This window comes from Dromiciops gliroides, chromosome 2 (assembly GCF_019393635.1).
Source record: "Dromiciops gliroides isolate mDroGli1 chromosome 2, mDroGli1.pri, whole genome shotgun sequence".
NCBI lineage: Eukaryota > Metazoa > Chordata > Mammalia > Microbiotheria > Microbiotheriidae > Dromiciops > Dromiciops gliroides.
In genome coordinates, this window is record NC_057862.1 from 504115933 (window position 1) to 504132916 (window position 16984).

General features: G+C 33.8%; 1 protein-coding gene across 1 annotated transcript in view; it reads right to left on the reverse strand.

Moving 5' to 3' along the window:
• The window catches only part of SNTG2 (syntrophin gamma 2), a 612266-nt gene that overhangs the window by 174121 nt on the left and 421161 nt on the right, over window positions 1–16984 (reverse strand). Inside the window, exon 12 of the mRNA XM_043985274.1 lies at window positions 2994–3110. Within this exon, the coding sequence (XP_043841209.1) occupies window positions 2994–3110 (117 nt within the window). The remainder of the gene's footprint in view (window positions 1–2993; window positions 3111–16984) is intronic.

Consider the following 16984-nt stretch of genomic DNA (forward strand, 5'->3'; position numbering starts at 1 on the left):
ACATTTTCTTTTTTTTTTGTGAGGCAATGGGGGTTAAGTGACTTGCCCAGGGTCATACAGCTAGTAAGTGTCAAATGTCTAAGGCTGGATTTGAACTCAGGTACTCCTGAATACAGGGCCGGTGCTTTATCCACTGCGCCCCGTAGCTGCCCCCACATTTTCTTAAGATAGAAAGGGCATCTGGAAGAAGAGAAATTTATTGTGATGCATTCACTTTTCAAGCTGCTAGATTCCCCCCCCCCCCCCCGCACGCTCTCGCGCGCGCGCACGCGCACACACACACACACACACAAGGTGCAGTGAATCAATGGAGAAATTTGAGATGGGAACCTGAAGAATCACAAGAAGATTAGAGCTGAAAGGGACTTTAGATATCATCTACTCACTTCCATTTTATGGAGAAGGAAAATAAGGTGCACTGAGAAGTGACTTGCCTAAATGAGTACACATGGAGTTAAGTAGCAGAACCTGGGTTTAAATTTCTTTCAGAAACAACTGGAAAAGATAATAGGATCAGACAATCATAGATTAAGAGCCTCCAGCTTTCCCTTTATACCTTCGGTTCAAATTCTAAAATGCACATGAGTTCTTTGATCCTTAATATACATTACTCACTTCATAAGTTGCTGCAAGGGAAGCTTGTTCTAATACTTACAGTTCCCTAGAAATATGAATGGTGATTTTTGTTCTTTTAATAGAGTAGATCTTAGTATGTGTTTGATGAAAAGACTGCATGGACTACTGAATTCTCTGTATCTTAAATAGAGTGCCTTGACAAAGTCATGAGGATAAATGTTGAAAAAAAGGCAAATCTCATGCTGTAAATGAGAGAAGAGTACATTCTGAATGCCTCAATCACCTGCCTCGTGTTTGTGTGTGTGTGTGTGTGTGTGTGTGTGTATATATATATATATATACATACACACACACATATATCTACACATACATACACACACATATGTATATGAATATATATGAATGATAACTACATAATGTTTCTAATGTACATGATTGTTGGAGTGATTCCAGTTCTTCAGTTATTTATTTTTCATTAATGGAGAGCTATGAACATGTATTAATTTTCTTAAATGGATAACACTAATAATACAAAGTGCTATCACTAGGCTAAGTCTGGATGCTTTTGGTAGGGCAATCTATTTGTAAGACAAAGTGTTGACTATATGGATCAATACACAGAAAATTAGCCACAGAGTTTTAAAATAAACAAGGAAGACATGGCATTCATAAAGAAAAAAAAGACTGTATTATATTTCTTGTCAAGTCATGATAGAGAACCCAGAAGGTTGTATTTACTCTCAGTGAAGTTGGGATCATCTAGAAATATGGAATTGCTGGTACCAGTGTAGAATTTGATAAATAATGGAAGCAATTTCTCAGCAATTAATATTATATGATAGAAGTCCTTCCATAAAGAACTATACTTCAACTTTTGAAAAGGAACAAGTAGAGTTCCAGACAGATTTTATTTTAATTTGTTGTTTTAGGTATCTATAGCATTTATTTATTTATATGTTATCCTCATTTTTAAAGAGATAGGGAAAGAACATCCCCAAATTTCACTCGTTAAACATTTTAATTTTAATGTAATGAGCTAGATGGCTGGATATTTGCATGTTTTTTCTTCATTTTTTTACAATTTCAAATTAAGTGCTGAATTAATGGCCATTTTACATGGCAATTTGCAGTCTCTAATGGTGATACATGAGGTGCTCTGAGCTGGGAACAGTAACAACAAGTATCTGTTATTGACGGTTATTGTCTCAAATGCATAAATCATCATTAATGCTTATCTTTGCATCGTCAGGTGGCCTGAACTGAGTCTGTCAAGGTTACCTATAGATTAAAAAAAATCAACTTTTTCTTTTTTCTGTTTATTCAATAGGGCAGCATATCTTAAATAGTTGACAAGAGTTTGTGCTTGGATAGTATTCTTTTCAAAGAAATGAATTTATTCTGATCTATTGAACACACAAATTTCTGAGTATTTTAAACAACCCTGGTTTATATAGAACTGCATTAGCATATTATTGACTTTTTGACCTGTATGTCCAAGTCTTCACGGTGAAAATATCTTGATTTTTAGATATAGGCACAGTCCATGTCATGTTGTCTATAGCTTTATCACCAAAACCTTTGGTTCAAGATGAAAATTGGATGAGTAGTGAAAATTTCAGGTTCTGTCTCAATTTCTTTGAAATTGTTTCCCCTAATACCTTATTTACTCAACCACTAAATAATGCTAAGCAGGTGTTAATGAATTAAAGGAGGAGGAGGATATGGTAAGAATCCCATTAAAGCTACTTTAAGTGTGTTGTACTGACTTATGACAAGTATGATTTTTACATCTTGTCCTACCCTTCTTTGTGACTCTGCTTCACAATAAATAGAATAACCTTGTTCAACATGCTGAGACTACATCGCTCTTTGCAAAACAGGAGAACTGACAAGTGTTTGGATAATTTAAAATGCACAGAGTATGAATGTCAATCTCACTTACAGGGCCTAATTATACGGATTTATTATCTGTACTGGTACAATTAAATAAAAGATGCCCAGTAAGAAGAATTTTCAGATACTAGAAGTGTGGGTTAAATTGGAAAGTATGTCTTGCAGAGGAACAATTTCTTTACCATATAGCTTATCCCTTGAGTTACCATGTTCTTCCAAATTCCAGTGCCATATATTATATTAAAATAATTTTCTTTTAATTATTTCTATTGAGAATAAGATGATAGTTCACATATAATTTCTTTGGGCAAAATAAGGAAGTAGAATCATTCATCAATGAGGAATGTTCTTTTAGGCCAGTCTGCTAAAAAATAGTGAGTTCATTTTGGGATCTCTGTAAAAAAGAAGTTAAAAGCTGATTAAGCTGGAATTATGCCTTCTCCTCCAATTGATTTGATCATTGCTTCTAGTACAACCAACTGCATCAACAATTCATTCCTTACTGAATTCAAATGTATTCTTACCGGTGGAGTGCTGAAAATGTAGAAAGATGAACCTTTCAGGGCGAGGAACTTGTGTTTGTAGGGTTGAGATGAGTCAGTTCCCTGGGGCCTTTCATTTACCCACCCCATATGTACAACCTGCAGAGGAAAACCTTTGAAAATTAAAAATCAAGCCTCAATATCAGGATACGGTAAAAGGAGCAAAAATAGCAAAATTATCAACATGTTGTCCCCAAGCAATTTCTGCACATTCTAAATAGATTCATTTCAGAGACTGAATAATCCAGCCCAATTTTCCAGGTACAATTTTATATATTCATAAAGGTATGTAATCTTGAGGTACACATCTAACATTTAACATTAGACTGCCTTAACTATTTTTGCTTTCACCAATAGCTAAGTGTGATAATGGTAGCTGAAAAATCTAAACTTCCTTTATTGATTGCACTGTATTTTCCTGTATAAAGGTTAACATAATTTCTGTCAGATTCTATCAGTACCAGCTGGATCTTTCTCTTGAGATTTATTCCCAGGGTTTCTAAGGTAACTATTTATATTTTAAGTTTGCAGTTAGTCATAGAGAAGGGCTGAAATAAGGTAAATTTGATTAATCTTGGTCTTTATAGTATACTTATATTGAGATTGAATAAAACTTCAGTTTTAGAATTTGTAATATAACTGCCATATGATTTCAAGAAATTTTTTTTTAATTATATAATAGGCTTTTCATTGGTATTGAATGGGCCATCCTTACATATGATATACACATGTAATGAAATATCAGTAATAATGTGTATTAAGACAATTGAATTTAAATTGTTTCCTGCAATTTCAGAGAAATGTCAATGGTTTCTAAATACCCTGTATATAATAGTTATATGTATGTTTGCATATATGCATATATATGATACATATGCAATATACATAGTATATATAAACATGAATGTATGTAATATAGATAAACATATTCACTATATCCCAGTTGGGAATATATTTGACTTTCAATGGGATGGATAATAAAAAAGTACTAAACTTAGAATCAGAAGACTTTAGATTAAAGTCTGAATTTCACCACTAACTGTATGATATCAGGCAATTCACATAAACTCTTTGAGCCTCATTTCATCTGTAAAATGAGACAAAACTTGTGCTACCTACCTTATAGCACTGTGAGACTCAAATAAGATAATATATGTAATATGATATATAAATTAAAAGCACAATATAAAATTGTTGTAGTTGTTTCTATATATACCTTTATTCTATAGAGTTTGTTAGGTCAAGTGTATCATTAACATATTACTTGATAATAACATATTAGCATATGTTGGCATTGAAAGGAGGCTTATACATCCCCAAAAGAGAAAAAAACCTATTTGCACAAATATATATTTATAGCAGCTCTTTTTATAGTAGCTAAGAATTGGAAATCAAAGGAATCTCATCAATTGGGGAATGGCTGGACAAGCTGTGGTATATGAATGTAAAGGAATATTATTGTGCTATAAGAAATGACAAGCAGGATGATTTCAGAAAGGCCTAGAATGACGTATATGAATTGGGAGTATAGTGAAGTGAGCAGAACCAGGAGAATGTGCATAGTGGCAGCGATACTGTTTGATGAAAAACTGTGAATGACAACTATTCTCAGCAATACAATAATCCTAGATAATCCTAAAGGACTCATGATGACGCATACTATCCACCTCCAAAGAAAGAACTAATATTGATAGAATGAAGACTGAAACATGCCATTTTTCACTTTATTTCTTTCATTTTTTCTTTTTTTGAGTTTTCTTATACAAAATGACTAATATGGTAATGTTTTACATAATTGCATATGTATGATCTATTTCTGATTGCTTACTGCCTCAGGGAAGAGAAAGGGGAGGGACAAAAGGATATATAGAATTTAGCACTCAAAACTTTAAATAAAGTGTTTATTATACTAAAGCATCACTAAAAGAAAAAGAAAGGAGGCTTATAACACTTATAACACTTCAAAGATCCATAATTTCTTCTTCAATGTGGCACTCTTGCCATTGACACACATCACAACTATTATCTGAGTTGGTATATGATATTAAAGAGTTTCCATGGTCAAAAACTATTATTGCATTGAAGTCAATATGGCAGTGAGCCTCTGCAAATTTAACTAATATTTTTTTCCAGAAACAGACATATACTCTATCCTTGGGGCCATTCAAAGTCTTTCCAGATTGGTAGAAATTCTCAGAGTTTACATCTTAGCAAAGCCTTTGAGATAGGAGGGTCATTTCCATACCACAATGAGGCTTCAGAGGAGATCTTTATTAAAAGTATATTGGGGGGGGGTGGCTAGGTGGCTCAGTGGATAAAGCACTGGCCCTGGATTCAGGAGTACCTGAGTTCAAATCCGGCCTCAGACACTTGACACTTAACTAGCTGTGTGACCCTGGGCAAGTCACTTAACCCCCATTGCCTCGCAAAACAAAACAAAACAAAACAAAACAAAACAAAAAACAAAAGTATATTGGGAGGGGCAGCTAGGTGGCACATTGGATAAAGCACCGGCCCTGAATTCAAGAGGACCTGAGTTCAAATCTGACCTCAGACACTTGACACTTACTAGCTGCGTGACCCTGGGCAAGTTACTTAAACCTCATTGCCCCACCAAAAAAAAGTATATTAACTAATATAAATATTAAAAAAGCAATTTATGTATATATATCTATATATACCTATATATATCTATATATATCTATATCTATCTATCTATCTATCTATCTATCTATCTATCTATCTATATATATATATATATATATACATACTTAAGTGTTTTTATATACCTAGCACAGTATCTTACGGATACTATATGTTTATTAAATGATTATTGACTTCATTTCAATTCCAAATTAGTCAGCCCCTTAAAAAGTGTTGGGAAACTTCATGACTATTGTACCTGTTGTAGAAGGTAAAATTAAAAAAAAATACTATTGTACCTACAGTTTTCTTCACTTCTCCTTACACTTTCCAATGTGTATTAGTAATCATATCCATGACTCAACTGGATTGGAAGAGACAGAAAGAATATATGGAAGACAGGTAGCAAGGAGGCATAGAGTACTACTCTGAGAGTCAGGACAACCTGAGCTCAAATTATGCTTCACACATTTACTAGGTGTACAAGTTATGTAACCTATCTTTGGCTCAGTTTTCTCACCTGTAAAATGGGGATAAAAATAGTACCTTTCACGCAGTGTTATTGTTAGAATAAAATAAGATAACCTATGCAAATCATTGTGGAAATATTAAAGTTCCATATACATGCCAGCTATTATTATTTATACAGGAATTCTTTCCTTTTTTTCCCTCTTTTCTGATAATTTGAACACTAATCCAAATAGATAGTGTTGGCATCTTTCCCCTCCCTCTTCTTTTTATGTCACCTGCATCATCTTATATCAAGTATTCATAAATGAACCAAATTAGTAACATAGACTTATAAACTGATGACACTCTACAAACATACTTGTTGAATTCTGGGCTATTTTTTAAAAATTCATTTTCATTTTATCCAAGGCATTTTGATAATTTCACATGCTTACTATGACCTAGATATTATTAATTTTCATATGCTTGCTAATATTCATTCACAACTCCCCTTGGAATATTATTTTAGTTTTATTGAATGGGATTCTAAATACCACAACACCATTGGTCAGTAATCAAGATCCTATAATTGCTTGCTAGAAAGAAAACTGTGTCATTAACGTGTAATATTATAGACTTGTGCATTGAATAGAGGACAGGACAAGGTACGCCCAATGGTTTCTTATAACTATTACCTTCCAGGATAGAGTATTGTTTTCAGAGCAAGGATGACCTGAGTTCAGATCTTGTCTCTGGCATATACTGGCTGTGTCGCCCTAGGTGTCTTGGTATTCTAGGTATTTATCAAAGACTAACCTACAGAGAAGGACATGGTCTGCACTGGTAGAAAGAGTTCTCTTATCCATATCAAAGAAATCACATAGCCAAGTTGCTAGTCCTATCTAAATTTATCAATATGACAGATTAAATTGTTCATAAGACACTTAAAAATCACAATGCAGTGGAGTTTTATATTTGTTGAATGAGATGATTTCATATTTTTACTCAAATTCTTCTACTCTATTGGCTGTGTGATTTTGAGCAAATAACTTTACTTCTTTGAACTGTTTCTTTTTCTTCTATAGTTGGGCTGATAGGCAGGAAGTATTTTTAAACACCTACCATGTGTAAGGCAGGATGAGAAGAGCTGGAAATACAAAGAAAGATAAAACAAAATATACAACTCCCCCAAATTACATTTTTAAGGCCCTCACAGTCTAATGGAAAGAAGGAAGGAAGGAAGGAAGGAAGGAAGGAAGGAAGGAAGGAAGGAAGGAAGGAAGGAAGGAAGGAAGGAAGGAAGGAAGGAAGGAAGGAAGGAAGGAAGGAAGGAAGGAAGGAAGGAAGGGAGGGAGGGAGGGAGGGAGGGAGGGAGGGAGGGAGGAAGGAAGGAAGGAAGGAAGGAAGGAAGGAAGGAAGGAAGGAAGGAAGGAAGGAAGGAAGGAAGGAAGGAAATAAAGAAATAAGTAGACAGGCAGAAAAGAAGGAAGGAAACAGAACTAAGAAAGGGAAATGAGGGAAAGAAGGAAGGAAGCAGAGCCTGGTCTCTTGCCTCCCTTGGAATGAGGAGAACCATTATTCCATCAAATACCAGTCTCCCCCAAAACTCATCCTCTAGCCTGGACTACATAACTGAGTCCAAACTTCTATGGAAAATGAAAACCAACTAAAGTCATTCACCAATGATTAACAAACTCCATCCCCTACATCCCACTTTGGTCATATACTCTCCAACCCAATGATTTCGAATGCCTGGATTTCATCATTTAAGCCTGGTTATCAATCTCCCATGGACTGATCACTTATTCTCATTCCTTTCACAGTATATTTGTACTATTTACTTTATGTGTGTATATATATGGACATTCTAGTTTATGCTATTACAATTCGAACAGATATTATTTTATGCCTTAAAATGGGATTCAAATAAGCAGCTATTTAACTCATGAAAATACTGAATTAATGTATCTCTATTTTGATCTAGCCCATAAGAGGACAGTGCTGTAGTTTATTATTTAAATAAATACTGATTTTTAAGCTCAGAATTGCTGAAAATCATGTTGAATTCTTAACTTCATATATTGAAAAAATAAGATTAAATGAGTGCTTTTTGCCTTAGAAGTATATATCAACCACATGAAAACAGACTGGATCGAAAGTAATGGAAAATAAGAAAATTCTGTTTCCAATCTATGATCACATAAAAATGAATCTTACACACACATATGAATTATACATTTGTATATTACATGCAAAGTATTTTGTCAAGATTTTCCAAACTAAATCAAGGCTATGAGGGGCTCTAAGACTACAAGTTAATAACAAGTGATTTCTTTTTGTAATACCAAGTTGTAAAATTTAATGAGCTGAACTATGTTACAGGAAAACCAAGTATTTGTGTAGACTCACTGGCTTCTTATTGTATTCATTTTATTATTCTGTTCTCTTGCAGAGTTGTATTTTTGTTGTGAGTTGATGTGTTGATGACTGGCATATAATGCTGTAGGAAGACCAATAATAAACTGTCATTGTGTCCTATAACTAATTTTTAAGTACAACAAAACATTCAAGTGCATTTTTTCCTAATTATAGTGAGGATAGGTTTGTCTTAGTTCGTATACTGTGAAAGCTGTTGAAACATTCTTATTTTCGTAGATCATAATTTTTCTGTGCCGCCAGGATTTTATGTCTGGCAGGGGTGAGGATTTTGATGCTGCCCAAGCCCTAAATTTTTCCAATACTTTCTTGCTAGTCACCAGCAGGCAAAGTAAGGTGGCCACTTCTCCTGAAAAATTTGTTTTCATGTTCAATTGACTGAAATTCTATCAAGTCCCACCTCAGACTGTCAACTTGGTAGGGAAGGGTCAGGACCCAAATTATAGAAATAATTGATAAAATGACTCCCCTTACCCCAACTTTACAGGTTCACCATGGCACTGTTATCACTAATTATACCTCTAAGGTTTCCATTGGTGAGTTATAGGGAGATAAAAATCTTAATGTTTGTGTACAACTAAAATGATAAAGCTGGTCCTTTTGGAAAGCAAAAATACATTATTAGATATTGATAGGTAATATGATTGGGAAATAATTGTGAGTTTGATATTTACCAGACAGCTCCCCATTTTCTATTCCTTTCCCCTTATCTGCACTGAATACTTACAAATACATCAAGTATCTATGATTTTTTCATATAATCACTTTGTGATTCACTCTAGGCAGTCAAATGGTAACCCTTCTTTGACTTAGTTTGTAATCTTATATAATTGCATAAGGTCTGAGTTATTTAGTTGTTTGTTCATGGTCACATAGCTATTAAGAGTAAGATGGATGGTAAATTTATACCCAGCATGACAAGAATTGTACTCTATCCACTATAGAACCTTGCCTCAATGACTTATACAATTACAGTGTTGTGTAATTTAGAAATAGGAATGATGCAATTTGGTTCCATACCCTGTCACACTTTACAGTTTAAGATAGCTGTTGACACACATGTATAGCATATACATGTAACAGAAAAATGTTACATTAAAAAGGAATAGTATGATCTACTAATTCATTCTATAGGATAAGAATGTAGATGTGGGAGGTAGGGCAGTAACACCTTCACTAGGAATGGAGATCACAGATACAATAGATCTATATCCATGAATTATGTAAAAAAAGCTCTTCATAAGGATGTACAGATGTTAGTAAGTTATGTGCTCTAGCAGAATTACACCAGAGACAAGGTATCCAAAGTAGAAGACTGTGATGAGAATATTAATTTCTGAAGCTGTTAAGCTACGATATAATAAATAAAGGTTATTCTCCTGGTAATAAGCAAAAACCAGGTAGAATTTTCATCTGCTTTATTAATAGATTCATATAATCTGCTTTTCTTTTATCAGTAACCTGTTATTTCTTGATTAGGGAAGAGAAATAAATCATTTTTTTTCTGATGAATGATATTTATGTTTTTACTCCATAAACAAATGCCAACAATCATAGAATTCTAAATGCTGAAATAAGTACAGATAAGAAAATGGACTCAAGAAGCTATATGACTCACCTAGGTTTGTTTATATATGACAAGACATAGTGGATGAAGACAGGATAAAGGAAAGGAAATAACAATGTACTAGGCCTGGGGAAATTTGAGAAGGGTGAGATCATTTTTATCTGATAGTGATCTGGGAAAACTTCAAATAAGAATGCATTTCTGGGATAAACCTTTAAGGAAGAGAGTATTCTGAAAAGAATAAATGAAGAGTTAGTGTATTCCAGACCCAGGTCATACTTGTGCTCAAATGTGGAAGTGGGAGATGGCATGATAATTTTGTAGGGGACTCAGTTTGGATAATGCATAGAATGTGAGAAAGGGAGTAATATAAAATAAGTCAGGAAACATTGTGGAGAACTTTAAATGTCAGTCTAAGTATTTTGGACATTATTCTACAGGCAATAGGGATCTACTGAAGGTTTCTAAGTAGAAGAGTAACAAATAGAATGGGGGCACAGGTGAGCTCCCTATAGGTCCTTTTGACACCCAATGAAGCTAGAGGTGCTACTATCTTTGTAGGAAAAGGTGTCATTTCATCATACTAAACAGGAATACTTTTAGGTTCTAAATAATCTCTGAAATGAAGGCTTCACTGACTTGAAACATCTTCCCTTTGACCTGACCTGTATTCCTATTTTATTTTTCACATTTCTCCTCCTTCCCTGTATCCCACCATTTAGATAATGTAGTGCTAACCTGGAATCAATGGAAAAATAATTCCTTTTGGGGACTTCTCTTCCATTTCTTTTTATGACTAAGCATCAATCCATTTACAATTTTTTTTTAATTTGGCAAACCCTCTAAACATATCTTTCCTTTTGATTTCATCAAAACCCTAGCTAATGGAGGAAGCTAGGTGGTACAGTTGATAAAGCACTGGCCCTGGATTCAGGAGGACCTGAATTCAAATCCAGCCTGAGACAATTGACATTTACTAGCTGTGTGACCCTGGGATAGTCACTTAATCCTCATTGCCCCACAAAACAAAAACAACCCCTAGCTAATGTAGAGACTAGGGATCATATAGTACATGAAGGTCAGGTGTCAGAAAGACATGCGTTTAAATCTGGCTTCAGACACTAACTAGCTGTGTGACCCTGGCCAATTTATTTAACCTCTATTTGACACAGTTTCCTCCATATCATAAAATGGGGATAACAATACTACCCATCTTGCAAGTTTATTGTGACGATCAAATCAGATAATATATGTAAAAGTGCTTAGAACAATTTCTGCCACATGATAGGGGCTACACCAATGCTGATTCTCTTCATTTACACCTCCTACTTCATTAATAGCTATCCATATCCTCTGCTACCTTGCTTTTCTATTTCAGACCACAGCCAACGTGACTTGCCCAGGGTCACACAGCTAGTAAGTGTCAAGTGTCCAAGGCCAGATTTGAACTCAGGTCCTCCTGAATCCAGGGCCAGTGCTTTATCCACTGCGCCACCTAGCTGCCCCCAATGCAATCTTGTTACATCATTTCCCCCAAACCTTCACTGGTTTACCCATGCTTACTAAAAACAAACATGAATTTTTTAGCCTGGAATTCAACATGCCCATATCCAGCTCCAACCTAACTCTGAAACCTTATCTTCCAGCACATCCTTTCATGTAGTCAGTTGCATAAGTAAGCCAAAATGCATGACTTTGTTTTCTTGGTACCATCTATCTCTCTGCACCTCTGTTCTTAGAACAGACTTGCAATATCCCCTTCCTCTTTGTAATGACATTTCAATTCTTCCTTCAAGGCTCATCTCTATTGCTACCTCCTCTGACCTTCCTACTGCAAATGATTCTTCCTTATTTGACACTAACAAAAATAGCAAAAAACAATGACAACAACAGCTAGCATTTATACAGCACTTAAGGTTTGCAAAATACATTATATATGTTATCTCATTTGATCCTCACAACAGTCCTGTGAGGGAGATATTATTATTAACTTTAAATACTGTAATCTCTATGATCTTCCCTTGTAACCAATGAGACTTGACCAAAGTGTATATGAGTTGTGGGAGGGGAGAGAGGAAAATTCTGAAAATAAAAAGCGGGTGACCTACACAAATTTAAACTTCAATATTTCTTTTTTGTATGCCTAAGAAATTTGTCTATAAAAGGGAAGTAACAAAGAACTGGATCCTCTGCAAATTTCAGGACACAATCAGTTAAATAAAGGGGTTTTCGAATATATTCTCATTCCACATATCTATTGATAACCATGGGTTGGGGAAATTGTATAGAATCATTTTTGGGGGGATGCAGTTATATTTCTAACATAGAAATGACAATATTTCATGTTGTAAGGGACCTGGGATCTCTCTTATCAAGATGGTTATTCTCACTAGTAGGAAAGATCAAAAATAATCTATGCATGTTTTGCAACTCCTGTCCATTTTCTCCTATAGTACAGAATTTAATTATTTGAATTTTGTATTAGTTGGATGTATATTTAATTAAATTCTATACTTGATTTGATTCTCCTGAATAAAATTAGTAAAGATTCAGTAATAGCTTTACTATTATTGGAGACATTAGCTGCTTTAGGAATTCTCTCCTATGCACCCAGTTAATAAATAATATTAAATGACTCTAATTTCATCTCTTCATAGATTTTTGTAATTGCTTATTATAAGTTTCTAGAAAATGTACATTTTAATGTTATGAACACTTACCTGATTGTATCCTCATAACTAAATTAAAAAGACATCTACCATGATAATAAAGAAGTACATTTTCATTTATCTTTCCTGAGGCCATTTATATAGAAACTATACCTGTAGGCCTGAATCACCTGGAATTATAAATTCATTGACTGTGTTACTACTGCTTGATTTTCCTTAGAGAAGACTAGAGCCAACAGCAATTTTTAGATAATCACTTAGCATAAGAAAGCAGTTACATCTGAATTTTGGGCTGTCATTTTTATTTTATTTGATGAACGTTTCTTAGAAAATGTGGTTTCATTTTGTATAAAATAAGAGCACCTTTAATTTTTAACCATGGCAGTTTCTAAAATCTCTATCTTTCAGGCAGGCTTCTGTAAATGCTAAATATTCTTCTTTCCTCTGAAATTTAGGCACCAGGAGATGACTATTTTCCAGTTTTCTCAGCAGTTTTTGTCAAATAGTGTTACTTGTCCCCAAAATTTGGATCTTTGTGTTTATCAAACAAAAGATTACTATAGTTGTTTAATGCTGCTTCTTATTTATCTAATAGATAAATTAATTTAGGCAGACATCATTTTTATTATGTTGGCACAGCCTACCCATAAACAATTAATATTTTTCCAATTGTTTAGATCTCACTTTGTGTGAAAAATATTCTGGAATTAGGTTCACATGGTTCCACAGTTCCTGGGTTTGTTTTGGCAGGTAGATTCCTAAATATTTTCTATTGTCTACAGTGTTGTGATTTTTTAAAAATGTCTTTTCTCTTTCTATCTCTTGCTTCTGTAGTCTATTGGTAATATATAGAAATGCTGATGATTTATGTGGATTTATTTTATATCTTGCATCTTTGCTGAAGGTGTTAATTATTTAAACTAGTTTTTTAGTTGATTTTCCAGGATGCTCTAATTATAACATCTATCATCTGCTAAGAGTTATAGTTATTTTTTCTGAATGTCTATTCTAATTCCTTTAATTTGCTTTTTCTTCTCTTATTTCTATGCCTAGAGTTTTGAGTACAATATTATTTAATTGTGGTGATAATAGCCATCCTTGCTTTATCCCAGATCTTATTGGGAAGTCTTCTAACTCATCCCCTTTACAGATATGTGTGCTGATGGTATTAGATAGCTACTTCTTATCATTTAAAGGAAAGTTTCATTTGTTCTTATTCTTTCTAGTGTTTTTAATAGAAATGAGTGTTGTATTTTGTCAAAAGCTTTTGCCGCATCCATTGAGACAATCATATGATTTTTGTTGGTTGTTATTGATATGGTCCATTTTGCTGATAGTTTTCCTAATATTCAACCAGCCCTGAATTCCTGGTTGAAATCCAACCCGGTCATAGTGTATGATCTTTGTAATATATTGTTGTAATCTTTTTGGTGTTTTATTTAAAATTTTTGCATCAATATTCATTAGGGAAATTAGTCTATGGTTTTCCTTTTCTATTTTTGCTCTTCTTGCTTTAGGTATCAACGCTATATTTGTGTTCTAAAAGGAATTAGGTAAGACTCTTTCTTTGTATATGTTTCCATTTAGTTTATATAGTTTTGGGATTAATTGTTCTGTAATTGTTTGGTAAAATTCACTTGTGAATCCATCTTGTCCTGTGGATATTTTTTTTTTTTTTGTAGAGCACTCATTGATAGCATGTTCTTTTTCCTTTTCTGTTAATTAGGGCAATTTATATTTATTAACATTCATCAATTTTACTTAGATTATTAAATATATTGGCAGATAATTAGGCAAAAGAGCTCCTGAAAATAACCTTAATACCATCTTCATTGATGATTTTATTTTTGATACTGGTTATTCATTTTTTCCTTCTTTAAAAAAAATCAAATTAATAGTTTATCTACTTCAGTTTTTCATAAAAACAGTTTCTAGTTTTATTTATTAGTTCAATAATTTTCTAACTTTCAATTTTAATAATCTCACTTTCACATTTCATGATTTCCAGTTTGATATTTAATTGGGGATTTTTTATTTGTTCTTTTTCAAGTTTTTAAATATATAGATATATCCCAATAAATTGACCTGGTCTTTCTCCTTTGTATTGATGTAGGTTGTATAGTGAATCAGGAAGACTTATCATTCTGAGTTCAAATCTGATCTCAGACATTTACTAGTTGTGTTAGCCTGGGCAAGTCACAAACTCCTATTTAACATACTTCATCTGTAAAATGAGTTGGAGAAGGAGATGGAAAATAAATCCAGTATCTTTGCAAAGAAAACTCCAAAATGGTGTCATGAAAAATTGGACACAACTGAAAAATGACCCAGCAATAAATGTTAAAAGATATACATTTTCCCCTAAGTATGACTTTGCCTTTCTTCCATAACTTTTGGTATATTTATTGTTTTATTGTTTTTACTTTCCTTAATGAATTTTTAATAGTTTCTTTGATTTATTCTTTGGCTCAACTATCATTTTTTTTGTTTGTTTTTGTAGAGCAATGAAGGTTAAGCGACTTGCCCAGGGTAACGCAGCTAGTAAGTGTCAAGTGTCTGAGTCCATTTTAATGTTATGAACTCAGTTCCTCCTGAATCCAGGACTGGTGCTATATTCAATGTGCCACCGAGCTGCCCCCACCAAGTATCATTTTGGATTAGAATATTTCATTCCCAATTAAATTTTAATCTATATTTCTATGTCTTTTTTGAATATGATTTTTATTTCACTATTATCTGAAAAGGATGCATTTAATATTTCTATTTTTCTGCATTTGTGAAGCTTTAACCCTAAAATATGGCCAATATTTGTGTAAATTCCATGTACTGCTGAGGAAAAAATATTCATTTCTATACTCATTAAATATTCTCCAGAGGTTTATCATATCTAACTTTTCAAAAATCCCATTTATCTCCTTAACATCTTTGCTATTTATTTATAATTTAAATATATCTAGTTCTGAAAGGGGAAGGTTAAGGTTCCTTACTAGTATAATTTCATAGTCATTTCATCCTGTAATTTATTTAACTTTTCTATTAGGAATTTGGATACTATAACATTTGGTGCATGTATCTTTAGTTTTGAAATTACTTCATTGTCTATGGTACCATTTAGCAAAATGCAGTTTTCCTGCCTATCTCTATTAATTAGGTCTATTTTTTGCTTTTGCTTTGTCTGAAATCATGATAGTTACCCCTGTTTGTTGTTGTTGTACTTCAGCTGAAGCAAAAACATTCTACTCCATCCCTTTAACTTTATATGTTGTGTCTCTGCTTCATATATGTTTCTTATAAACAGTGTATCGTAGCATTCCTGTTTTTAATCCACACTGCTATATGCTTCCATTTTGGGGTAAGTTCATCCCATACAGGAGGCAGCAAGCTGGTGCAGTGCATTGAGTGTCACGTCTGGAATCAGGAAGACTCATATTGCTGAAAGAAAAATCTAGCCTCAGGTTATTATTAACTGCGTGACCCTGGGCAAGTTACTTAACATTGTTTGCCTCAGTTTACCTATTTTTAAAATAAGCTAGAAAAGAAAATAGCAAACTGCTCCCATATCTTTGTGAAGACAATCCCAATTGGGGCCAGAAAGAGGCAGGCATGACTGAAAAAGAATTGAACAACAAAATCTTTTCCCATTCATTTACAATTATGATGACCAACCATGTGTTTTCCTCCATTCTACTTCCCCTGTTTATCCTTCTTTCTCCTTTTATTTCATCCTTCTTTTAAAAATGTTTAACTTCTGATCACAACGTCTCCCAATCTGACCTCCTTTTATCAGCCCCCCTCTTGTTTTTCACCCTCATTTCTTACTTCCCTGTAGCCAACTGAGTGCATATGTTATTCCCTCTTTGGGCCAATTCTAATGAGATTTAGGTTTGAGTCAACCCCTGCTCCCCCATCTTTTCCTCTATTATAATAGCTCTTTTATGTGAAATGATTTACCTTATTATACCCCTCTCTTCCTATTTCTCCCAGGGGATCCCTCTTCTCACTCCTTAATTTTTTTTGGGGGGGGTGGTTATCATCTCAATATAGTCACGCAATACCATGCCCTCTGTCTATGTATACTCCTTCTAACTTCCTGAATAATGATAAAGTTCTTTGCAGTTACACTATCATCTACCCATGTCAGAATACCAACAGTTTCTTTTATTGAATGCCTTATGGTTTCTCTTTTTTGGTTTGTGTCTACCTTTTCA